Below are 26,378 nucleotides of genomic sequence, written 5' to 3'. Positions count from 1 at the left end.
ATTACAGACTTTCCCTTGATCCCTACTTCTGTTTTAGTGCAACTTGAGTCACACATAGCATCTACTTAACTTCTAGTCCAGGTATCCGGAGTTAATAAGGGCAAGATAACAGAATGGGATCAGTAGGCAATTAAACTATATTCTTAGGGTTCTAGAAACTTAGGGTTCTGAAATTTTTCTTTCAAAGCCAGCTCTGGTTATTATTAACAACAACAGCAGTAACAGTAGCAGTAGCAATGAGAGTCATGGTGATGGTAGTAGCACAGTAGCAGTACTTGTAATAATAATGGCAGTAGGCAAAATAATAGCAATGGCAATATTAACGGTAAAAGTGATACTAACCATTATTTATACAATACTTCCTAAGTTCTAGGTACTATTCAAATATTTTAAATATAGTATTAATTTATTTAATCCTCATGTCACTCCTGTGAGATGGGTAAGGTATTATTAGAAATCCTGTTTTAACAGATGCTTTCAACAAGATCTCTTTGTTATTTCTGTTGTTGTTACCAACTAGACCTAGCTTTCAAAGAAAATATTTAGAACCAAAAGGAGAGGAAACGCAGCCTGCGTCCAAGGTCACACAGCGAGAAGGCAATAGATCCAGCGTTCAAACCCAGGCTGTCCAGCCCCAAAGCCTGACCCCCAACTGCGCTGTACTTACTGCCCCTTTGCTTAGGAAGGCCTTCTACAAAGGAATGCGGACGGAAGTTAGGCCCCTGCCTGCCGGTAGTCAGGGTTAACACTTGGAGTTTGCTGTTTCCTTTAGGAGGCTCCCCAAACCCACATTAAGACAAGCAGCCCACTCCTACAGCTATAAAAAAGTCACTGCAAGTGTTACCGAACGCTTCCCACATGGTCTGTGACCTCCATTAGGGCTTTCACCTTTGCCAGCTAAGGCAGAAGCTAGGAATGGGGGAGGAGTGAGGTGCAAGCCAGGTTCCCAGGCCACCATTTCCTGCCCAGTAACACAGCCCTCAAATAGCCAAGGCTGCAGGCCGAGAAATTCCTCACTAAGGAGTTTTCTCCCAGAGCTTGTTCCTTTAGCTTCCTCACCAATCTGCCAGCCAAGGACTCAAGGGAGACGTGGGTCCAGGGAGGAGAGACAAGCAGCAAAGTTTGTTTATTAACCTGCTGCACCCAATGGAACATTTTTCTGAAATGGTGAAATTCTTGACTACTCAAAAGAAAAAAGAAAGAGCCTGTGGGAAATTTAATCACCAACTGAACAGAAGTGAAAAACAAAGCCCTGCCAATGAGGATGTTGCCGAAGACAATGGGGCTCCTAAAGGAGATGCAATTGTCTCCAGATAACAACCCCTGCGGGAAAGCAGCTCACACTAAGCACTACATTATCGCTATATTAGCCCAGGAACCTCCGTTCACCCGGCAACTGCTGGCCGAACCATCTGTTACTGGTCCTGGGTTCCCCCCCATTTGCAGACACAGCATTTGCATTTCAAGAGGAGCCTTGGGGAAGCAAGGGGGAAGGTCTCTATCTCTCCCTGGAGCAAATACCTTTTTATACCGCCTGGGAGGGGAAGCTCTCCTTTCCGTGAAACCGAACTCCTCAATTGAAAGGAGATCGGCCACTTCAATAATGCACACGCAGAGCAGAGCACCATGGCCCCTCTCCGAGAGCCACTCGCGCCCCATTCCGGTTTTCAGGTTTTCACATTCTCCAATTGTAAAGTATCCAGAATAACGCCAAGCTGTCTCTAGGGCCTGAGGGGGGACTCTCCTTTCAGAACGAAGACCTCTTTTTTTTTTTTTTAACCCATAAAACAAGGACAAAAGCTGATATTCTGTACTTTTAATTTATTTTGTTTAGACTAATTAGCTTGAACTATACCACCACTTTAAAACAGACTGTGATCTTCTGGGCTGAAGGAGCTGTTTGAGGTCTTGATCTAGGTGGGGACTAGCGTAGTACAGACTTGTCAGAATTCACTGGGATGGGCGCCCTTAAGATTTGCGCACCTTCCTGTGTGTAACTTATACTAAGATCCATTTTTAAAGCAGAGTGTGCCCACGTCCCTGACAGGCAGGGGCACTGGGAGCGAACCACTTGCCTGCTGGAACCGCACGGCTGCTCTGCGCTCATTGCGTCCCCTCACCGCCATCCACACCCCAAATCCCTCCTGAGAACTGTCAAGTTCAAGAATGTGAAGAAGACAGTTCTCCAACTCTTAACTAAGCCAGTGACTACAGATGTCTCCTGTGTGTCCTGTGAGCCCAAGTGTGCATCACAGAGAGAGCACCTGTCACACCCCAAGCCAGTCCAGCCACCTATCAAAAATAAGAAGCCGGGGTCTTTTTCTCAAATGGTCATGAGCTTAATCACATTAGAGGGACATGGTTGGGGCTTTTAGCAATAGAGTCTTGGATGTATTCTTCTGTTTATTTAACCCTATTTTTTAAGTAGATGTTTTTAAACTCTGCCTAACACTCCTGCTTGCAGGAAGCCGGTTACCCCTTGTAAGGTGCAGGCCTTTGGTGGAGCAATAGAGCAGCATGAAGTGAGCCGCGGTTTCCGCAGGCAGATCAGCAGGTTTAAATCTGTACCATGGTAGCTCTGTTACCCCAGCAGCATCTTGAGATCTGCAGTGCCACAGCGGGGTGTCACTAAGTGACAGTCTGAGCACTAACAGGCTTCCCCATTGCTGGGTCTCGGACTTAGCGGGACATTTCTTCCTTTGAAGTACCAGCCAAGGAGGGCTGTCTGTCACTGAGGAGACGAGGGACACATTTCCCTTGTGCTAAGCCTCAAGAAAGGCTGCCCAGAGAAACAGGCTCATTGCACAGATCACTGGGGGGTCACCTTTACCCTTTTGCGCCCTCCAAGCGTCCCGACACCCCCCCACCCCTAACACACACACACACACACACACACACACACACACACACACACACTCGTCATTTCGGGAGCCCAAGGCCACCAAGCTGCATCTACAGATAGACATCGAGAATCAGGATTACCCAGCTAGCGCTTGCTTCCTGGACTGAGCCGAGAGCTTCAGTGATTTCCCTGGCCTGCCACCGAGTCACTTAAGAAGTGAAATATGCCAACGGGGCCGGGTACCCGGCACCTGGGAGCCCGCCCCCTCTGGGCTGGAGCGGGGTCTGTCAATGGCTGGGCAACGTCTATGCGGCTGGCACGCTCGAAGGTGGGTCCTGCAGGTTCTCTGGCCCAGTGCGCTGTGCCAGCCACACCTGACCCGGTACCAGGAATACAGCCAGAGGCTCCGCGGGGTATGCGCTTCCGTGGAGACACTGCCAACTCCGCTCCGGAAAGGCTGGGTGGGGGGCCAAAAGGCGGAAGGTAGGACCTGCGGCAGGACCCCCGAAATGCGGCGTCCGCAAGGACTCTGGGGGATCGCGCTTCCTGCGCCTTTGCGGCGCTTCTGCTCGAATTGCGCTTCCCGTGGCAGCCCCGGGAAGCGGCGGGAGCCGAGATTTGCGCGGCTGGAGGACAGGAGGGATGGAGGTGCAGGGGACCGCTTCCTGCCCCCGACACGCACAGCTAGACTGCAGTGTCCCGCATTCACGCCCGCTCTCGCCCGAGACTCCAGAGCCAGGGGATGCAGCTCGCCCGAGGCCCTGGAGGGCGACCCAAAGCAGCTAGCAAAAGCAAGCACGGGGGGAGCCGAGGCTGGACTTGTCCGTGGGGTAGGGGGTGGAGGGTCGGTGGCTCCGGGAGCCCTCGCCAGGCCGCCCACCAGCCGCGGGCACCTACCTCGATCCACTTCTGCGCCTCGGAGAAGGCGGGCTCGGGGGGCGGCTCAGGCTGCAGGGGCTGAAGAGCTTCCAGACCGAGAGCGGGACAAGCCATTTGCGAAGCCCCGCGTCCACTCGAGCGCTGGGCCGCCTGGATGAGAACGGCCGTCGCCGCCGCAGGAGCGCGCTCCCCGCCCCTTCCCGCCCGCCCGCTTCCCCCTCCCCTGCGAGCCCCTCCCCCGCCCGCGCAGGTCCCCGCGGAGAGCGGCGCTCGCTGCTGGAGGACGCCGCGGCAGCTGTTCCCAGCGCCGCCCCGGCTCGGCCGCGCCGCGAGTCCCCCGCGGGAGCGAGCGTGGAGGCGCCGGGAGCTCCCTCTGCTCCCCACCTTCTCTGGCCGCTCCGCCTCCGCCAGGGGCGGGAGGGGTGGGGTGTCAGCTACCGACTAAAAATAACCGAGGGAGCGCTGGGTGTCTCCCTCCCTGCCCACAACGAGACCAGGAGAGGGACTCGGCCAGCCGCCCCGCGCGTCCCTGCACAGGACTGCCTGCGGAGGGGCGGGCCGAACGGGCAGCACCTGGGAGCTGAGCGCGGAGCCGGGCTCACGCGTCGGCGGGGAGCCGGCGCTGCCGCGGCGAGGCAGGAGGTCGCGCGGGCAGTGGCTCCGCCGCACCTGCTGTCCCTCCTACTGCAGAAATAGGGGCAAGAGGGCAGCCCTCTGACCCGGCACCATGGAGTGTTCCGTCACCTGATCTTTTTGAAGGAAAGACGACCCTTATAACCTTTTTTCTCTCTAGGCAAGGTACCTGTGTCCATCTACTAATGCGTTCGACCCATATGTACTGTGCACTGAGGTAGTTGCTGAGAACCCAGTGATGAAAAAAGAAAACAACTCGAAGTCCTAGCCTTTAAAATAACTACATTCTAGTGGGACGTAGGGGGGTTGGGGACAGACAATCAGCATGTAAAAGAAAAGAAGGTACGGTAATTGTGTAGAGTGAGATACAGGGTCCGGCACAAAGGGTCATAACGGCCAAGTTTTATGAGCTGGTAATCTATTACCAACTCTTTTATTACAAAATCGTAAGCATATAATCCTTTAACATAACAATATCCCACTCAAGCACACCATATGACATTTTAGGTGAAATGTTCAAATTGCTGTCCACCTCATGAGGGACGTTGACGTACCCTACCAACCACACTCAATGGCATTACTTCTGCTGGACTCTATATTAAGAAGATAGAAGAGGAGAAGATAAACTAGGACCTGGGAAGAGAGTGTTGGCTAACGTCCATTACCCCTCCCCCCTCCACGTGGGAGACGGACTGACCTGTGTGTCCAGGTTCCATTAATGGGAAGGAGGCAGGAAGGCGGTTAAGGAGTGGCGGAGAGGAAGTGGGTATTTATGCTGCCCCCCCCCGCCCCCCCACTGCAGACGTCAGGGCATTGGCTGCACCATTCAGCTCAAGGTGCACACAGCTCTGTTTGGGGCCTCTTTGGGTTCCCTGCTGGTGCCCTGTCTCCTCTTGTCACCCTCCACTTCCCCAGGCCCGGTGGTGGTAAAGGCTTCCCCATCCCCTTCTGGTGTCTCCTCGCTGCCCACTTCCTCGTGATGGCCCCTCAATAAACTTCTCCGCTGCCCCGATTTGAGCCTGCCTTCTGTTTTTGCATGGCAGCCCAACTGATGATCAAGGAAGGCTTTTCTGACAAGATGATGCGATGAGGTGGCATAAATTGGAGAGAAGTTAACCATGCAACAATCTGGGGAAACATTTCCAGATGGGTGCAAAAGCCTTCAGGTAGGAATGAGTTTGGTGGGGATGGCAGACCCCACAAGCTGGAGCTTGGAGAGGAAAGAATCAGATGGGAATGAGAGCCCGGGAGAGCCAGGGCAGGTCCCCAGAAAGGTGGTGGTAGGGAGGGTGTTATGTGAGACCACAGTGAGAATTTATTGCCTGGGCATCCACTGGTGAGCCCAGCGCTGGATGTGTAAGAGCTCAACACTACTAACTGAAAGCAAATGGATTCACATTTCAGAATGGCTGCTGGCAAGATGGGTAAGACAGGGCAGGAAGCCCCATGGGTGCCTCGGCAGCGAAGTCTCTGTTCCTGTTCAGAATCCAAGTTTAACCTTTGTCCAATTCTGCGGCTTGAATAGGGGGATAGATGGAACAAAAAAACAGACCTGAAATTCCACCATTACCGGCTTTGGAGTCAGACAGCCTTCAGTTTATTTACTTTTAAAACACTTATATGGCACTTGCATAGTGCCAGGCACTGTTCTGAGTGCATTACAAATAATTGACTAACTCATTCCTTATTCCAACCCTGTAAAATAGACTATTATCATCCCTGCGAGGAAACCAGGAAACAGAGAGGGGTGTCACACAGCTGGTGAGCTGCGAAGCCCGGATTCAAGCCCAGACAGTCTGGCACCAGGTCTGCTCTTAACCTCACACCAAGCTACCTTGCCAGATCTGGTCCAGACTCTGTCACTTACAATTCATGCCTCAGTTTCCTCATCTCAGATGAGGTTGAAATGGCAACATTTCAGCATCATCATTCTGAGGAAGAAACAGTATTTCTGAATGTGAAAGGACGAAAGCTGGGCCGGGCAAATAGTTGGTGCCCAGTGCAGCCCGGATAACCACCCCATCTGTCCTGCCTTCCACAAAAGGGGGACGAAGTTACCCCTTCAGGGTACACAGAAGGCAAGTGAAGGAAAAGGGCTAATAAATAGCATCAGAAGATGGCCTTTTCTTCAAGAAGGAACAGGGCAGGGTAAATAATCCACAAAACGATGCTAGCATACTAGCACAAGATGCTACTCTGACGTAGGTCCCACCGCGTGCAGCAATTAGGAGAGGGAAGCCGGGGGATTGAAACGACGTACCTGAATCCATTTGAAAGTGAGTTTTAAGATTAAATCTACAATATCTCTAAAATATCTGCTATCAAAATTGGCATTCAAACTAAAACTTTTTTTCTTTCCGTGAAAATACTTATGTCTTTTAAGGTTTATAAACACAAAGTCACGCCTGTTTTTTTCTGAGCTCTGTTACCGATAACGAATTCACATAGGCTACCAAAGACCAGAAGACTTGCAACCATAAGAGAATTCAACCCTAATGCTATCATCAATATATTTTACATGTCATTGTTAAGCACATACTATGTGTAAGAGATTGTACTAGCATCAGAAGAATCCACAAAGGTACACAGACTTTACGCTTTAGGAGCTAATAATTTTGTTCATGAAATGATATTTTCATTTCTGTATAATGTAGTTGTCAGATATAAATGTAATATATATCCATTGGAGAAAATTTGAAAGATACAATAAAGAAAACAAATCCAGTGGAAACCCCACAACTTACAAATCATCACTATTTGGGGAATATGAAGAAACATTCTGACTAGAAAAAAATACTATGAGACAAGGCACTCTGTGATAAATTCCAAATGGGAGATACAGTGTATTCAAAGAGCATGGGTTTTTTTGGTAATAAATTTATTGAGATGTTATTTACTTACCAGACAATCCACTCATTTAGAGTATACAATTCAGTGTTTTCTTAGTATATTCCCAGAGTTGTGTAACCATCACCACAATTAATTTGGTATATTTTCATCTCTCCAAAAAGAAATCCCATACATTTTAGTAGTCATCCCCAAATCCCCCTTGCCCCCAAGCCCTGGCAGACACTAACCTACCTTCTATTTCCAAAAATTTGTCTCTTCTGGGTATTTCATATAGATGGAATCATACAATATGTAGTACTTTGTGTGTGGCTTCTTTCACATAGCATGTTTTCATCCATGTTGCAGCATGTATCAGGACTTCGTTCCTTTTTATGGACAAACAATATGCCATTGTATGGATATACCATACTTTATATATTCATTCATCAGTTGAGAGATATTTGGGTGGTTTCAACTTTTTGGTTATTGTAAATAATGCTGCCATAAATACTCACATACATGTTTTTGTGTGTACATATGTTTTCATTTCTCTTGGGAGTATGCCAAGAAGATGAATTCCTGGGTCCTATGATAACTCTATGTTTAAACCTTTGATAAACTGCCAGAATGTTTTTCAAAGTGGCTGCACTATTTTACACTCCCACTAGCAGTATATAACGGTTTCAATTTCCCCACATCCTTGCTAACACTTGTTATTGTCTGACTTTTTTATCATAGCTATTCTAGTGTCATCTTACTGTGTTTTTTTATTTTATTTTTATTTATTTTTAAAAACAGGGAAAAGGAGGAAGAAAGAGAGGGAGGGAAACATCAGTGTGCGAGAGAAACTTCTATTGGTTGCCTCTCGCATGTCCCCAAGTAGGGACCTGGCCCGCAACCCATACATGTGCCCTGACTGGGAATTGAACTGGCAGCCTTTCAGTTCACAGGCTGGTGCTCAATCCACTGAGCCACACCAGCCAAGACATTATTGTGGTTTTAATTTGCATTTTCCTGATGGCTAATGGTGTTATTTGTTGAGAATTTTTATGAACACATTGGTAATTTGTACATCTTCTTGGGAGAAATGTCTATTCATATCCTTTGTCCATTTTTAATTGCGTCATTTTTTATTGAATTATAAAAGGTTTTTTTATATTCTAGAGAGAAGTCCCTTATCAGATATGTGATTTGCAAGTGTTTTCTCCTACTCTGTGTGTTGATTTTTCACTTCCATATTGCTGTCCTTTGAAGCACAGAGGTTTTTAATTTTGATGAAGTCTAATGTACAGGGTCCAGCAGAAGTAAGGTCTGCATGAGTGTGGTTGGTAAAGTGATAATATGGGTATAATAATTTATAGTTTTAATTTGAACACTTCACCTAAAAAGTCATATGGTGTGCTTGAGTGTGATATAGTTATGTTACAGAATTACATGCTTATGATTTTGTAGTAAAAGATTTTTTAATTAAAAAAAAAGATGTTTTTTGTGCCAGACCCTTGTATATATATTTTCCTTTTGTTGCCTACGCTTTTGGTGTCATATCTAAGAAAGCACTGCCTAATCCAAGGTCATAAGATTTATGCCTGTGTTTTCTTCTAACAGTTCTAAAGTTGGTCACTCTTACATTTAGATCTTGAATCCATTTTTAGTTAGTTTTTGTAAAAGCATGAGTTTTGCAGTCAGATAAACTTAGTGTCATAGTCTGGGTCTCCTGAGAAAGATGGAATTTTAAAGATGCAAGGATTTCATTAGGGAAGTGGCTATGAGAGGAAATACAGGTGGAGACAGAATGTGCTAGGAAAGCAGTCAGAACACAATGCAAGTCTGACCTGTCATGAAGAGAGGGAAGGAAGGTCAGGTAGGTGCATGTGGGCTGCCCTTCAGTCCAAGGAAGATTCAGGAAGGCCATTGGGAGATTAATAAGCCATAGGCCACCAGAGGTGTCCCAGGTCTTAAAAGAAGGATCCTGACTTAGCATCCCGCTGTATTTAGTAACTGGCTGGGAGCCTCAAGGAAAGTGCAGCTCAGTGCAAACATGGCAATGGACTTTGGGGCTCTTGGTCAGGGAAGCTCCCTGATGGGCCCATTTCATGGTTGCCACACTTAAGTTTGAATCCGGCCCTGTCACTCATTACGGTCCATGAGGGCAAATGTTATTTAACTTCTCTGCATCTCAGTTTAATTGATAAAGCACCTGTTTTTCCAAAGTGTCTGCCACTTAGAAATCGGTGGTTATAAATAACCTTGATGACATCGTATATTAAAATATTTATATCTTTAGTGTATAAAATGAGATAAACCAACTGGACAAAGGCTAACTTTAAATTTCATTGTATGTAGTACTTTGAAGACTTACGGTTGATGGTAGATAAGTGTACTAAATTACTCATCCTCCAAAGTCTGACTGAAATGTCACATTTCTAGTGACTTCCTTAGCAACCAAGACAACATAACAAAGTGGGTACAAGAATCTTTAGGAAGGGTTTTGAATTCAGCATTATGTTGATTTTTAAAGCTATTTAAAAATAATGCAAATAACAATTTTAATTTCCCAGACTATGACACACTAAATAACTTTCCCGCTATAAAAACTCATGTAAATGCCACACAAAACATAAAAAAATAGTTTTCTCATGTGTAGGTGAGTTCAAAACAAATTAACAGAAATTCCCCAGGAGGCAAAATGGAGAGGAAACATAGAACTAGAGCAGTAAACTCACGAATTGGCCCTTGACAGTCCTATGGAGAGACATAATGGACAGTGGCTGCTAGGCTCAGAAACTTAGAGCTAGGGCTTTAGCGCTAGAAGCTGAGGCCCTGGGCCTGTGCCATGTGGAGAACTGAAACTGAGCAGCAACGTGCAGGCGCGCACACACACACACACACACACACACACTACTCTCACAGAGAAAGAGAGAACCAAAAACTAGTCCACCACCGTTACAGAAGGAGGGAAGGAGGAAATAAGTACAACAACGAAGCGTCATAGTCTTGACCTCAGCTCTAGGTTGGGGGGAGGAGGTAAGTAAACTTCCCTTGAGAATGTGTAAACAAAAGCCTGATCTTCTCTATAAACAACATACCCATAATTCAGGGCCCCTCAAGCTAAGAAAGTAACTTAAAATTTTGTCTAGGACCACTTGGGCACTTAGAAGAAACAAATATAAAATCCCTCCATCAAAGCCTCTCAGGACTCTCACCGATAAACCCTGCTGAAGAGGAACTTATAATCCAAAGATACAAAATGCATGCAAAAAACATACAACCTAAACAAAATTCAAGAGACACAACAGAGAATCATATTAGGTTCCCCAGAAATTCATTTAACAGACTTTTAAGAGTTTTATAAGGGTTACAAAGTAATTTTTAAAAGATTAAAGACATCAGGTAATGAATCAAAACAGAAGATATTAACAGCATACAATAAAAGACAAATGTGAAAGAGTATAAAGAACAACTAGAAAAGTGTAGTCATAAATTTAAAACTAAAGAATGGTTTAATGTACAGGTTAGACACATGTGAAGAGAGAGTTTGTGAACTAGAAGATAGATCTTTGGAAATGATAAGAAATGAAGAAATAGGAAAATAGGAAAAATTATTAAAGGGCCGTTAAGAGAATATGAATGTCCCACAAAACAATTCCTAGGAATTATAGGAGGAGAGGATGGAGAAAATGAGGAGAGGTAATATTTCAAAAGGTACTGGCTAGAATTGTTTAGAATTAATGAAATATATAAATGATTACATTCAGAAAGCATAATGAGTCCAGGACAAAATAATATATTTATTTTTAAAAGATATTACTTAGTGACAATGAATACCTCTTAGATCACTGTGTATTCATATCTCTATAACAATGTACTATGGTTAGATGTATAGTATAAATCAGCCCTTTTCTTAGAGGCTGGCACTGCCATGGCTTGTCACCAAGTAAATGTGGAATGGGTGAATGAATGAGTGGCAGTGGCCAAATGTAATCTAGAGCAAATCATTCGATCCAATCTATAGTGCAGGTCAAATTCACTTCGATATGTGTTTATTTTCGATATTTTCAAATTTTAAATTGTATTTGTTTTACAAATGTGTAAGGAGATTTCCTAAGAGAAATGCATGTAAAAATTATAATGAGATAAAACTTCTAAACCATTGATTTTCTGGGTGCCGCAATAAGTAGCTTCCTAAAATATGAAGAGTCATGTCATTCTTCAAGTTTAAAAATTTGTATTTCTTTCAAAGTTTCCTCCCTTCCATTTTCTTTCTTCTAGGACTCCTGTTTGTTGGAGTTGTTCCCATTGGCAGTTTTCAATGTCTCGTCTTTTCTCTCATATTTTTCGTCTCTTTGTCTTTCTGCTCAATGTTCTGAGCCACTTCCTTAACCTTATTTTCTAGTCTCTCTATTGAATTTTTAATTTTAGTAACTATAATTTTATCACTAGGAGTTTGTATTCTTTGAATTTTGCTCTTTCTTAGCAAAGTATTCTTGTTTTGTGGATATATTAACGTCTTAAAACTGAATATCTTAGAAGTTTAAAAATTTTTTTCTTATGGGTAATGGAAATGTTTTGAGTCTTTGTGGTGGGTGGTTATACGATTACATAAATATTTAATGAGCTATACACTGAAGATTCCTGCATTTTGCTATCTGTAAATTCTACTTAAAAAAAAAAAAACGATTTTGCCAATATAGAAAAATGAGAACAAGGGTGGATCTGGGTTTTTCTGGGCCTGAAGCTTTTATGAATTACAAATACAAAATTGGGTTTGAAAATGAATATTTATTTAGAATGATAAAAGAAATAAAACAAATAACAAATTTTAACAAATTGCCAAATACCATAATCTTTACAAAATTCAGAAAAATAACAAAATTATATTTTTGTTAATTAACTGCCTAACACATCTCAATAATTATTTTTCCAATGATTTTTGAAGTTGCATTTACTTTGATAACCTCTTCATATGAGAACATTTTGTATCATTTTCTTCTTAGAGAAGTGACAGATTATTCAGTATTGTTTCCAGCATGGTAAATTGATATTTGGTTTATTTTCCACTTAAATGTTCCTTTATTAGACCATATATACTCAGGAAAAATAAAATAATAAAAATCACACTATCAATAACAATACAAAAGGACAAAAATAATAAATTAATATTTTTAGTTACATTACTTTTTTCTTTAAAATGGGGGGGGGGGAGACATGAAAAATTGTTTCCAAAAAGTCAACTCTGCAAAGTTCAGAGGTTGATTTGCACTAATAGTAACAGAATTGAAGTAATTCAAGTTCTATTTCTTCATTTTCACAGTCACTGCACTATCATTTATTTAGAAGCCACTGTTAAGATGCAGGGTGTACATTAGCACAGGGACTAGGGATGCACCTGAGCTCGAAACAGACTTAAGTGATTCTGAACCATTATGAACTTACTCTCAAAAAAACGATCTTATCAAACTTAACTCCCATGTGGAACTCAATACTTATTGAAATTATGAGTAATAAGAATGGACTAATTTAAACCTTATATTGTGTTAATAAAAACTCAAAGTAACATTAGTAATTATTTGCTTAGACCAAGAGAAGTTTTTGTGGGAGGGAAATATATTATCACTAGTAATGATAAGGGTTGCTAGCACACAACAATATTAAAATCTTGATTTTTGTTATTGATTGTTCAAAAATTCCTTTCAGGCTGCACAGTTCATTGTTGATAAGGTAGTATAAATTTTTAAGATTATGATCAAATCTGAAAAAACCTCTATCAAGTTTTTTTTATGAGTTATAAGGTCTCAGGCTTTTCAAGTTTCCTGTAATAATAACCCATTTTAAATACTCTTTGAATTGACGGTTCTCATTAACCATTTTGTCATCAACATTCCTGCGGTAGTTACAGATTGTGTTTTATGTCATGTTTCTTGTCAGTATTTCATGTTAACTCAGCTGGAAAATTAATCATAGGAATTTTGATAAATTCTGTTTCACACAATTCCTATATAAATTGCACAGTATGTTTATAAGTATATACACTGCATTATCAAGACTATTTCTGATCAGCTAGAACTTCCAATTTGACTAGAACTCATTGAGAACCAAATCCCCCATTTATAACTTTACATTTCTGACGACGAAAAGAATTTTCCACGGACTAGTTCCTGGCTCCACCCTCATCTTGTTTTTCCCCCACACCCACATTCCAGGCCATGGTGATATCTCAGCTCAGTCCTGATCCAGCACCTTCGTGCCATGGTGCTGAGTGAATGACCCTGGCGGGCAGTAGGAATATTACTGGGAGTTATTCCTATGGCAAGACAACTGACAGTAACATAACCATTCACAAAACTGTGACCTACACAAATATATAAATATACCCCATTAAATCCATACTTGACATATCCCCAATTCAACTTCCCCTTACCCAGACCGCAAAGATAGCTGCGGCCATTTCGTCACTACTCAGCAGGAGGGAATTGGGATGGGGTAAAGTCTGAGTGGAAAGGGACAGCAGTCTTAACCGCTGCAGTTAAGACATCTTTTATATACAAACATCACAAAATTTTTACAAAAATATATGACCATGTAAACATTCTGAAAGCTGGCCCCAGGACTCTGGAAGAGGTCAATGAGAGTGAAGGGGCATGAAGCTTAGCTTCCCAGTTAATATGCCTCTGGATGAGAGGCAGACACAAGAGAGACGAATTCTCTTCATCCACTGATTCAGAAAAGTGTAACACTCTGCAGAGTTGCTTGTCCCTCCCATGCTGAGTGCCTAGAAGTTCAGGCAAAATCTGTAATAATGATATATTTTATTCCTTAAAAAGGAACACATTGACAGAAAAAAAAAATCCAATTTATTTGAAAGACTATTCTTTATACCAGAAGAAGATCAAAGCAACAAAGTCTGCATTTCAAGGGCTCAGTTAGTAAAGAATATAGCTTTTGTGATGGAGTCAACTAAAGCTTATTAATGATTTTCAAATTTCAGCAATTAGACGCTAACCCTTTGTAGTTTCTGATATGTACACATTAACCTATTTAAGCATGCACCTGAGTGTCATTTATTATCCAGTTATGAACTAAAGCGAAAGCACTTCAGGAGGGAAAACGGAATGTATGTGGGGAGAGTGGTGGAATAGTGCAGTCATTTTCTAAAACTGTGCTGATGGGGAGCCTTTTCCTATTCAGTTCAAATGCCAGGCAGTATGGCGCTTCCTCTGTTCCCATGGAAACCTCAGCCTTGCCGAAGTTCAAGTTAACTTCTTACTGCCATCTGCCTGTTGAGCTCTGGGGCTTTCTCCAGCTAACATCGTGCAGAGAGAGGCCTGCTAGGAGAATGAAGTTTACTTAGGAACTCTCCAGGCTGTTTCGCAGGCGGTCAGGATTAAGAACAGATCCACTTGAACCTCACTGCTGAATTTGCTGAAGGATGAAAGGAGTTAAAACATACTGTGTGAGCTTTAAAAAAAAAAAAATTAACCAATGTTTAATGCAAATTGACTAGATGGAATATTAAAGGCAGTTCACATTACACTGGACAAAGTTTGAATAATGTTTTTATCATCCCTTTAAACTCTGAAATGGACCCGTTTCTATGTTTCTTGAAAATGTCAATGATATCTTGAATCAAAGTCACAAGCTGGTGACCTGTGAATCAGCTCTGACCTGTAGACATGGTTTTTTGGCCTGTAGCATGTTTTAAAACAATGCTTGAATTAGTTGCCAACTTCTACAAATTAGAAAACTCCATGAAAAATAAAATCCTCCTAGATTTCCAACTTCTCTTGAAAACTTGGAAGATCTGGCTTGCTCTCCAATACTGCATTGTCAGAGCTCAGTAGCAGAGGGCCCCCTGGGAGGGGGCGTGGCTCTCCCATTTGCCACAATCTCTGTCACTCCTGACCTGGTCCCATTCGTCTGCTCCATTCATTACCCGTAGCTGCTTGGGCCCTAGGACGTTCACATCCACAGTCCCTGCCTTCAGCTCATGGTTTGCCAACTTCCTAAAGAGTAAAACATAAACTTGAAAACGCAGTCATATACTAGCTCACAGAATACAGAATTTTTATCAGCCTAACACATAGAGCAGCAAAATAAATAATCACTTTTGTTTGCTTCTTTAGCATTCATTCTCTAGCATAAATTACTTGATGTAAATAATTTGCAATGCTGTCCATCAAGTATCAGCAAAGGAGAAGACTAAACATGTCGGCGTTGCTGTTCTCCACCAAAGAATGTTTGTTAATATAACCACCAGCAACTCCATGTCCAGTCACTATCGTGTTCCCATTTTTACAGAAAAATGAGAAAACTGAGGCTTAGGAGGTTCAGTAACTCACCCAAAAATCAGAGAGCTAGTAAATAACAAAATTTAGCTTCACTCAATTTATTTCTCATTCTAGACCCTAGAGTAGTACATTAAACCACTGTTGGTTATTTATCCTCATTTTAGTTAGTATATTCACCAAGGGTTTAAACTATTTCTATGTTTCCAAATTGGCATTACAGCATGTTTAGGAATGAAGAGGGGTGAATTCTATGTCACAGCCCTGACCTTTAAGGAATATAGAATGTCAATGAGAAGGATAATTGTTTTAGCATGCTTTATTACCTACGATGCCCACAAACAAATAAATACACAATGACATATAACACAGTATGTATTATTTGAGAAGGATATAGAACTACAATAATACAGCTGAAGCAGGAGTGAACCAGGAGAAAAAGTATGCTTGCAGACAGCTGGAAGTACAAGAGAGTATGGCACTTTGGGAAAACTGACAGCAGTTGGCATGAGCAAAGGACGACAACAGGCATTTCACAAAACGATTAGTACAATTGGCTGATAGCGTGGTAGGATAACACTCTGAAATGCTGGCAGATGTTTTTAAATGGACATTTGCTTTCTCCCTTTACCCTTCCCTCCTTGGCTGTGTTTCCACAGCTCAGTGGTCCATACTGACTGCCTTCGGGCCTGGGTGGGGTGACGAGGCAGATGGAGTGCCCTTGACAGCCTCCCAACCCCTCTCGAGTGCCGGCCTATCACAGGACGGCGGAGTGATGCCTGGGTCCCAAAGGGGGCCTCAGGAATGGCGAGGTCTGCTGCCGGAACTGAGTGTTCCTCCTGGACAGGAATAAGGGAAATCTTGACATCTTTTTGTCCCTTATCCTGCAGGGACACATGACCAGGGCCACATGGGTAGATGGCCATCTCATTTCAGTAGATATTAAGTGTGGAAAAATTGACATCACCAGTTTGATGGATCCTCTCCAAAACACACAGCAATACTCATACCCCAATGCCTTAGCCCCCTGGAAATTGTCTGTGATCCCAGGGAAAAGCGTGTGGTGCCGAGGTGAAGTTTCTGTCTCCTCAGTGGAATGAAGTCTCAAAGACTAAGAAAATAGATTGAGTGCAGAAAAATAAGGAAATACTGCCTTTGGCCCATTTGAATTGTAGAACAAGTGTCATATAATCTTTTAGAAATCCCTAATTATAACAAAATTCCTTTTTTTTTTTTTTTTTTTTTTTTGCCTAACAGGTTGATAAGCATTAGGCAGGTTGACAATCACCAGTGTCTGAGGTTGTGGGAAAATAGGTATGCACAAATTCTGTGTGGGGGGGGAGTAGACCAGTATAAATACTCCACACATCAACTCTAAGGAACTCATTGGGCATGCGCTCAATATATCAGCCACATTCATTCTGGAGTTACTTACAATGCTGAATAATTACAGCAATATATCTAACAGTAAGGGGTTTATTAAATAAATTATTAAAATGGAATACTATATAGCCATTAGAAATCATTGTGGTAACTCGATGCTTACTAACATATTTAATACTTGTAATACATAGCTAAAGGGGAGAAAACCAAGTTTTTAAATTGTGTGCATATTATGATTGAATTCTTGGAACCATATACTTTTACTTGCAAAGAAAAATTCTGTGAGGATATTCACCGGTGTGATTGCAGTGACAATCTTTGAGCAATTATAAATAATTTAAATTTTGTTTCCCTGATTCTCTGTATTTTCTAAGTATTGCAATGGACCTGGATTATTTGTGTTACTATTTTCTTAATTTTATTTTTTTTGCAAAATGAAAGAAATTAGTTGAGGATAGCCAAAATATACCATGATGTGGATGAATCATGAGAGTGAGAAATGGAGAGGCACTTAGGGTTCGGATCATAAGCTCTAAGACTGACATTCGTTATGCCTCGTATGTCACAAAGGCATTTTTTTCAACATTTCAGTAAACAGCACAGCTGCAAAAGTGACTGAGTTATTTCTCTTAGCAGGCACTGAGAGACCCTTGAGAATTAACATAAGAGCCAATATCTTAACATTTATTTTTTATCTCATGTACATAGCTTAAATACCAATAATTTATTTTCCTTTTCCTATGTTGCCTAGACAACAAAATAGGGAGTAGCATGTCTTTAAGTGACAATTACCTGCTCTCCATCTAATATACCACCACTATTATCTGTACTCCTGTGTCTCCTGCTTTTCCCAGACCCAGCCCACTGACAGCTCCATGCACTCCCAACGACAAGGTAGTGATTTGTAAAGCAGAACGTGCTCTCCACCATGCAGCCTCCCACCTGGAAAAGAGGCACTTTAAACTTGACACCTCCTGCAGGTGATTCTAACACATCTCCCCAGACACTCCCAGTCTGACCTATACTATTCAGTTGTAACAAACCACATAGTAGCTTGTCATATCTTTTTTCTTGGTTTTTATCTATATTGGTTTCCCAGGGGGGCTGTAATGAATCACTGCAAAAGCGGGGCCTTAAAACAGCAGAAATTTATTCTTTCACAATTCTGGAAGCCAAAAGTCCAGAATCAAGGTGTCAGGAGAGCCATGTTCCCGCTGATAGTCTGGAGGAGAAGCCTTTCTTGCCTCTTCCTTTCCGGGGGGCCCCTGGCATTGCTTGGCGTCTGGCAGCAGAAGGCCCATCTCTGCCTCCACTTTCACAGGGCCTTCTCGCCCCTGCATCTCCCTGCTTCGGGCCTCCCTCTGCTTTCTCTTTCATGGACACCTGTCACTGGGTTTGGAACCCATCCCGAGGCCAGCACACTCTCACCAAGAGATCTTTGATTTAATTACATCTGCAAAGAATCTATTTCCAAATAAGGTCACATTCACAGGTAGTAGGGATTAGGATCTGGACCTATCTTTTGGGGAGAAACAATTCAATTTATATCTGATTTACTTTTTAGATAAGGAGCTAATTATAATCATAGCCAACATTTATTGAGGCATCAAGTTAAGCATTTCACAAGCATTATCTCAATTAAGTTACAAAATGTCTTTCCCCTAACCTACCCCTCCACCTACCATCAACTACTGAAGTATCCAGTTTCCATTGGTTTGCCTTCTGGTAAGGAGAGTAGCATTTCAAAATTCCTGCCAGTGAATAGAGCAAGAGCTTTCTCAAGTGAGGAAGAATTTGCCCCTAGACAATCACTAGTATAACCTGTTTGGTTACTTTTTGAGTCCGTACAGCTAGACTTACACTTGGTTGTACCTCCAGTGTGATCTGCTAAACTCAATATCTGATACCAGGCCCTTTTTAAGGAATATACCTCTGTCTGCTTCCCAACTTAGGTCAAACGCCTGTGTCAGATTAGACCATCATAATGCACAGTGTTTTCTTCCCAATACTTTATTATAAAATATTTCAAACATACATTAGAATTGAAAGAATTTTACAATTGACACCCATATACTCACTGCCTAAATTCTATATTAACATTTTACTCTTCTTGTCATAGTCTATAACTACACATCACTCTAGCCTATATGTCCAGGAAGCCCTCTTACGTTTTTTTCTTCCTCTACGTACTTGAGCATGCATATCATTAAACCAGCCAGAACGCAGACTCTTTGGTGGCAGGCAGATCCCTAAAGAGAGGAAAGAAAGAGGAGGCAGGCGTGCCCAGTCTCTTCTTCCGCACTACCAATTAAACCAGGCACTTCTGTTGCCATGGGGAGGAATGAGAAGCGTTAGCAGAGGCCAAGAGTGTGAAGGTAGGGATCTCTCTCCTCAAGGAAACAGGAAGGGTAGGGAATCTACTCCCTGACAAAGAGTCCACTGAGTAATTTAACGCATGAGCTTCTTCAATATCATCCAAAAAATAAACACAAGAGTGTCCTACCATTCCTAACACTACTACCAAGAAAGGATCTGGACTTCAGTAACTCTAGTGTATTCTATTTTTCATAATTCTCCTATGACCGCATCCATATCTGTTTCTCTTGGCCTTTTTATTTGCCTGTTGCTCTCACTCTCTCACACTCCCAAAGTTCATTCTCCATGCGAATTGGAATCTGGTGGCCTATGATGATGTACTCACACTCCAACGGCTCTCTGATCAGAAAGGGGAAAAAATTATATACTTCCAATTCCAGGCTGAAAAATTCCAAAGAAAGACTAAAATTGATCAAGTTTGGATCACATGTCTCTCCTGGACCAATCACTGGGGCCAAGAAGACAAGGTCCAACTTGGGTCAAATGTCAACCCTTGTATTCAAAGAAATAAAGTCTATCATAGAAAGAAGTCAGAGGTGCGGGGCTCCGCTAGACACAGAAAGGAATTCCAATACTCTAACTCATTTATTTATATCATTCTTACTCCAGTGCCCACTCCATCCATAAACTGTGTTAAAAGTTAAAACTCCTGTTGGTGTTATAGCAAGAAAAATCTCTTCAGCAAACTTTTTTTTTGTATTTTGTCATTGGGGAGCAGTGACTTTGTTTAAAGAATCTGTTCAGAATAAATGAATGATTATATTAATAGTTTTTATTAAATTGACCATGAAATTTTTTGTTCTTGAAATTTTTGTTGAATAAAATAGAAATTTTAAGGGTGAATTCAAATGCCTAAGAAACTTGGTATGAAGGGGAGAATAAACTGTTTAACCTCTGTTTAACCTTCTCTAGAATGTTTATTTAAAAGTTCTGCCAATGTTGATATGATTCACCCAAGAATGTAACCCAGGTTATGTACAGTTAGATATAATTTATTTACAAACCTACAGAACTTTGGTGTCTTCTATAACAAACTTTAAGAAAATAATCTGAATGTGCAACTGCTTTAATCAAACAGTGTCAACATATAAAAGTAAAAACAAAATTGAGACAATCCAACCCTTAACAACTTTGTTTTTCCAACTCCAAGATTTGACCAGTAGCCAAATAAAGAAATACTAAAACAAATAACATAAGTTAAGGGTATTTTATGTCAAAATCTCACCCATTTCTCCAATTTTTATATCAATAATCAATCCATTCTATCAAAATCAAAATCAAACCAACAAAAACCAATTTTCTTTTACAAAAACGACAACCAAACCTCTCACGTGACACTTAGCAGAAGTAAAATTCTACAAGCCATCCTTCTCAGCACACAGATTTTAAAAATCTCAAATGCCCTGACTTTTTCAAAGTACCAAGGCTAACTCCTACCAGGGGAATCCAATCCGCAGCCCACGGGCTGCATGCGGCCCGGGATGGCTCTGAATGTGGCCCACTCTTTTTATTTAAAACCTTTTTTTTTTTTTTTTGCTCATCAGTTTTTGTTAGTGTTTGTGTGTTTAATGTGTGGTCCTAGACAGCTCTTCTTCTTCCAGTGTGGCCCAGAGATGCCAAAAGGTTTGACGCCCATCGGAACGTGGATAAAAATGTGCTTTAAGAAATGTAATTAAAGAAGGAAATGGCCCTTCCTGGTGTGGCTCAGTGGTTTGGGCATCGTCCCACGAACCAAAAGGGTCACCGGTTGATTCCCAGTCAGGGCCTGCACCTGGGTTGCAGGCCAGATCCCCAGCTGGGGACATACATGAGAGGCAAATGATCGATGTTTCTCTTCCACATTGATGTTTCTCTTCCTCTCTTTCTCCCTCCCTTCCCCTCTCTCTAGAAATAAATTAATTAATTAAATCCTTAGAAAAAATAAAATTAAAAAGGAAAAGAAAAGGACATGAACCATTAAAAGGCTCCCCTGTAAGTCATCCTTAGATACGCGGTTTAGGGCTGTTTCAGAGATGCTGAGAAGATTCTGACTTGATTCTAAACCAAATGCTCCCCACCTGAATGCGAGGGTCTCCATACCACTGTGCTTCGATCCTCTCTTGGACACTTCCAGTGTATCTCCTCCTGCTCTGCTCCGGCTTTGCGGGCAGCCTCTCTGCCATGGGAAATTCTGTCTATCAGTCAGAAAACCTGGGTGGGGTTTCCCCACAATGGAGTTAGCCTGTGTCTATGGAGTCTCTGGAACAGAAGATAGTCGAACTGGACAGTTGAAACATAACAGGAAAGCAGTTCTCTAGGTTCCTGTACCAGGAAATAGCTCTTAGTGCCAAGACTGTAACTCTAATGCCAAGACCACGATCATATGGAGTTTGACATTCTGTGTTTAATTCCACTCCTACCAAAGGAATAACGCTTTGCAAAAAAAAACATGATGTCTCAAGTGCATCCGGCTCGGCACAGAGCCGTGAGCAAACACAGAAACCCTTGTCGCTGCCTGTGTCATATGGTGGACAAAGACTTCCAGTCATAACTCTCTTCTCATTCTGGACAAATTAATCCTAAAATAAAAGAAAAAATAAATATAAGACATTAGAATGTTGGAGCCACTGAGTCAGACCTGAAAGCAATTCATTCAGCCCAATAGTTTGCTTTTGAGAGTGGAAACTGATGAGTGTTAAGGAATAGCGTAGCTACCCTTCATGATAGAAAGCCCAAAATCTATCGATGGACCCCAAATATCTCTAGTTCCCCTTAATTATAGCCTGTAAGTCCTCATAAGTCTAACTCAATGATATAAAATGTCCCCTTGAACCCAGCCGAATAGACTGGGTCATACATAAAAAGGCCTCACTGAGTATTGTCAATGTCAGAAACACCTAAACGTGTAGAGAATTTTTATGAGTTCATTTGAGCCAAAACTGACAATCATTGCTGGGAAACAAGGTCTCCGATACTCCCTAGAATGACAGTTTGCAGCTTCTTTTGTGTATTTCGAATAAAGGAGGGAAGAACAGGGAGACTACACGGAGGTGGGAGGAAGGGGGGCGGGGCGCAGGGGGGGCTGGGGGTGAATTACAGGATACTTAAGATCCTGTGCTCTCTTGAGGGTGGTTTCTTATGAGGGATCTGAAAGGAGGCATCTCAAAAGTGTGCTAACCTAGATGCAGAAAACCCATGGACAGACTGGGGTGAGACCACCCAGCATGACCTGCCCAGTCAGGAATGTATGATCAGATCACCCCTGAAGTTACTTTCCATGGAACCCCTTCTTTGCCCACAGTGGTCGAGGAGTTAACTCCTGAACATTCTGCTTCTCTTACTTCCTCATTTTCAATTCCCTTTAGACATCTGTAACACAACTTTTGGCTTAGCCTCTTCATTTTAACACCTTTCTGACTGCTTCTTCTGGATTCTAACTCAAGGTTCCTTATTTTGGTTTGTAAACTCCTATGTCCCTCAGAGTTCTTTCTCCTACACAGGATGTTGGGAGCCTCCTTCTATGCTTGGATCGCCACCTCACCCAGGCAAATCACACGGAGTTTAGCCTAACCTTCCAGACATGCTCTTTGATGGGTAACACATTCCCTTAGGTTAACTGCTTCTCCCTTTTACAATGTAACATATTTTCTTATTCAAAACAAATTATTTGGTTCAAATGTCTAAGCCAGTAGTTTCCAATCTGCACATTGGAATCAAGCAGGGCGGTTAAAAGACCTCCCTATGCACGCGTCTCATCCTCAGAGTCTGGCTTAACAAATGTAGGTGCAACAGGGACTCCTCAAAGGTCTCAACGTGGAGAATCTCTAGACTTCCAGCACACATTTCAGTTCGAGCCAACTCAGCCCTTCTCCACAGCTGTCCTTACTGACTGAAAAGTTTAAATCTTTTTAGGATGACTTCTTACAGAATCCTTCTATCCTTTTGATTATTTTAACTGCTGCTCTCAACTCACTAAAGTTTGTGATGTTAATTTGGACAGGTGAAAAGAATAATTGATACCACCTGCAGACCACAGCAGCTGGCAGTCAAGCGGATGGAAACAATCATACTGTAAGCTTCTCAAAGGAAGGGACATGCCTGATCCATCTTTGTATTTCCACACTATCCACCATGGTACTTTGATCAAAGTAGGTGCCTAATGCATATTTAGGATGGAAAGTAGAATAACTTGTATATGGGATCTGCTTCCAATTTTTCAAATATCTGTAATATAGATGATGTGCATGTAGTTGGAAAATAGTTTGATGGGGAGTAACCAGTATTTTTTTTCAATTGGCCGACTCCTTTTTAGCAGATATATTGGGATATAAATCATATACCAAAAAAAAACTACCCTGTGAAAGTATACAGTTCAATGTTTCTTAGTATATTCACAGAGCTGTGCAACCAACTTCGCCATCAGTTTTAGGACATTCCCCCCTAAAAGGAAACCCCATACCCTTTAGCAGTCACTCCCCATTCCTCCCTAATCCCTTTTTCCCCAGACCTAGGCAACCACTAATCTACTTTCTGTCTCTATAGATTTGCCTATTCTGGACATTCATATAAATGGAATCATACAATATGCGGTCTTAGTGTCAAGCTTCCTTCACTTTATATAATTCTTTCAAGGTTCATCCATGTTGTAGCATGTCCCAGGACGTCATGCATTTTTATTGCCAAATAATATTTCATTGTATAGATATAAAGTAATTTATCCACATATCAATTGATGGGCATTTAGGTTATTTTCACTTTTGGCTATTATGAATAATGCTGCTATGAACATTTGTTTCTGTGTGAACATATATTTTCATTTCTCCTGGGTATATACGCAGGAGTAGAATTGCTATGGAAACTCTATGTTTAACCATTTGTGAAACTGCCAAACTGTTTCCCAAATGGGCTGTGCCACTTCACATTGCCACATTCACCCCTTCCTGCCCCCTCCCCTCCATTCAAGCAGTTTCGCCTCTCTTTGCCTGTTGCCTCGGGGAAAGGATGAGACTGAAGAAGAAACAAAGGAATGTTCCTGACTTATTTCCTAAAGCCTACACCCAAAGAGGACCCATAAAGACTCCAATGACAGACAAAAGGGATTGAGAGAGGACTTCCCTCACTCCACCCCATCCTCCCTTGCACTAAGAAAAGTTTCCTTCAGGGCTGGAAAGAAAACCGGAGGCCAGAGAGAAGACAGAAGGCTGCAGTTACTGGGTCCAGAAGGTGGCTGTTGGATGGACAGAGTGCTTTTCCTGAAAAGGACTTTATTTAGAGAGTCTTGTAGACATTTCCTCAGCCAGTGTGGCAGGAAGAGCACGCAGTTCTGCCGCACTCCGAGCTGATACTGAAAGGCCAGGAGGGCAGGGGTGAGGGACCCCTCAGTGTCAGCACTGAGAAGAAGCCCCCCAGGCCTGCCTCCGAACACCAAGGGCCTACATAAGCCTCCTGGAGTTCCTTCCTGGAAGAAGTGGCGAGAGAAACCCAAACTGGTCAAGATTAATTTCTCTCAGTCCAGCAAAATATAAGTTCAAAATTAAAATTAATTTGCGTTTTGGCAAAGTGAAGAAAACTTATATTTTTGGGGTTATGTACTGAGATTAGTACCCACCACATAAGATTACAAAAAAGACTAAAGAAGTCAAATATCCAATAAATATATAAGAAGACAACCCACTGCTGGCAATACCAGGTGCAGCAAGGATGTGGAAACAGGAATTCTGAACAGCAGGTGAAGCGATCAATGAAAACTACCATTTTGGAGAGCAACTTAGAAGAACTTAGTAAAATTGAACAGTTGCAGATGACCCAACAATTGCATTCCTAGATCTATAACTTAGAGAACTCTTGCACAGCTGTATCAAGAGATATGCAAAAGAATGCTCACTCTCATGCTGTTTGTAATGGCAAAAAGAAAAAAATTTACAAATAGCCTAAAAGTTCATTGAGGATGAAACTTTCCCCTACTCTCACGGTCCTTTTGGCTGATCTAATAATTAAATCCACATGAGACAGAGTAACAAGAGAAAATAACCAAATTTAATACATACGTACGCACGGGAACCCCACATGCATGAGAGGTTCAAAGACAACAAGGGGATGGATATATGACATTCTAAGGTAAAGATCACATTGGATGTTCACAGGAGATGATAGGAAGGGCAGATATTTAGTAATTAGGAGTTTGCCCTGTCTTATAGATAGGTCATAAAAGTTATTTCTGGTGACCACTTTTATAATAGGGAAGGCCCCTAATTTAAGTTCTTTAAGATACAGGTGAAAGTTCCTCTTGAGCCTGCAAAGTCTCCACTGCCTGTAATTTAAAATAATCTACCTACCACAGAGGCAGATTATGGGGTGACTCATTCTGAACCTCTACACCATCAACAGGGGAATATATGAATTAATCGTTCCATGTGCATTCTAAAGAATACTATACAGCCTCGGTCTCCAAGATGTGACTCCTGTTCAGCCTGTCTGAGGTTGGCTCCACCTTGGAGCTCCAGACCTACTCACCCAGAATCTGTATTTTAATGTGATTGCCTGGCGATTTGTATGCCAATAAAATTTTGAGAAGCATTGTTCTATACAGTTAAGTGAAGGAACCAGAGCTACTTGTGTCACCCTGGATAACTCTTAAAAACATAATATTCAGAGAAAAATGTGTCAGTTGCCAAAGATTAATATAGCATGGTGCCATTTAAATAAAATTTGAAAAGATGAACAATAATGCTACATATTTTTATGAGTATATTTATATGTACTGGACTTTAGGTTATGCAGGGAATTTTATAAATGCAAAATTCTGAATACTGGCTACCTCTGGAAGAAGAGGGAGAGAATAAGGAAGCTACGGAGGGACTCAGCTGCAGTTGTAATGATGAGTTGTTCTTAAGCTGCATGATGAGGATGCTTGGGTTTCTTTCATATATTTTAACATGCTAAAAATTTCCATTTGAACAAGTTTTTCTCTTAAAAAAACAGTATTTATATCTGAGTGGGTGATTTTTATTTTCTTTGCATATTTTCCAAACTTTTCATAATGACCATGTATTTCTTATATGGTCTAGAAATCTATATTAAAAGTAATGCTGAATTCTATATAAGTTTATTTTTGATGAACTGGGCCTCTTCTCACTTAAAACACCACACTAATGGCCAGTCTTACTGCTTTCTCA

At 41.9% G+C, this 26,378-nt stretch overlaps 1 protein-coding gene across 12 annotated transcripts in view; it reads right to left on the bottom strand.

The window, feature by feature from the left end:
• LIMCH1 (LIM and calponin homology domains 1) overlaps positions 1-3,924 on the bottom strand; it is a 311,063-nt gene extending 307,139 nt beyond the window's left edge. For all 12 annotated transcript variants that reach the window (XM_054582121.1, XM_054582104.1, XM_054582106.1 and 9 more), the window contains exon 1: positions 3,740-3,924. In XM_054582121.1, coding sequence (XP_054438096.1) covers positions 3,740-3,835 — 96 coding nt within the window. In that variant the 5' untranslated portion in view covers positions 3,836-3,924. The remainder of the gene's footprint in view (positions 1-3,739) is intronic.
• Positions 3,925-26,378: the final 22,454 nt, after the last annotated feature.

The sequence above is a fragment of the Pteronotus mesoamericanus genome, unplaced genomic scaffold, assembly GCF_021234165.1.
Source record: "Pteronotus mesoamericanus isolate MK-2021 breed Mesoamerican mustached bat unplaced genomic scaffold, CSHL_Meso_final contig_68, whole genome shotgun sequence".
In the NCBI taxonomy this organism is placed as follows: domain Eukaryota; kingdom Metazoa; phylum Chordata; class Mammalia; order Chiroptera; family Mormoopidae; genus Pteronotus; species Pteronotus mesoamericanus.
Note: the sequence above shows the minus strand (reverse complement) of the source record. Positions and strands in the feature narration are given on the sequence as shown.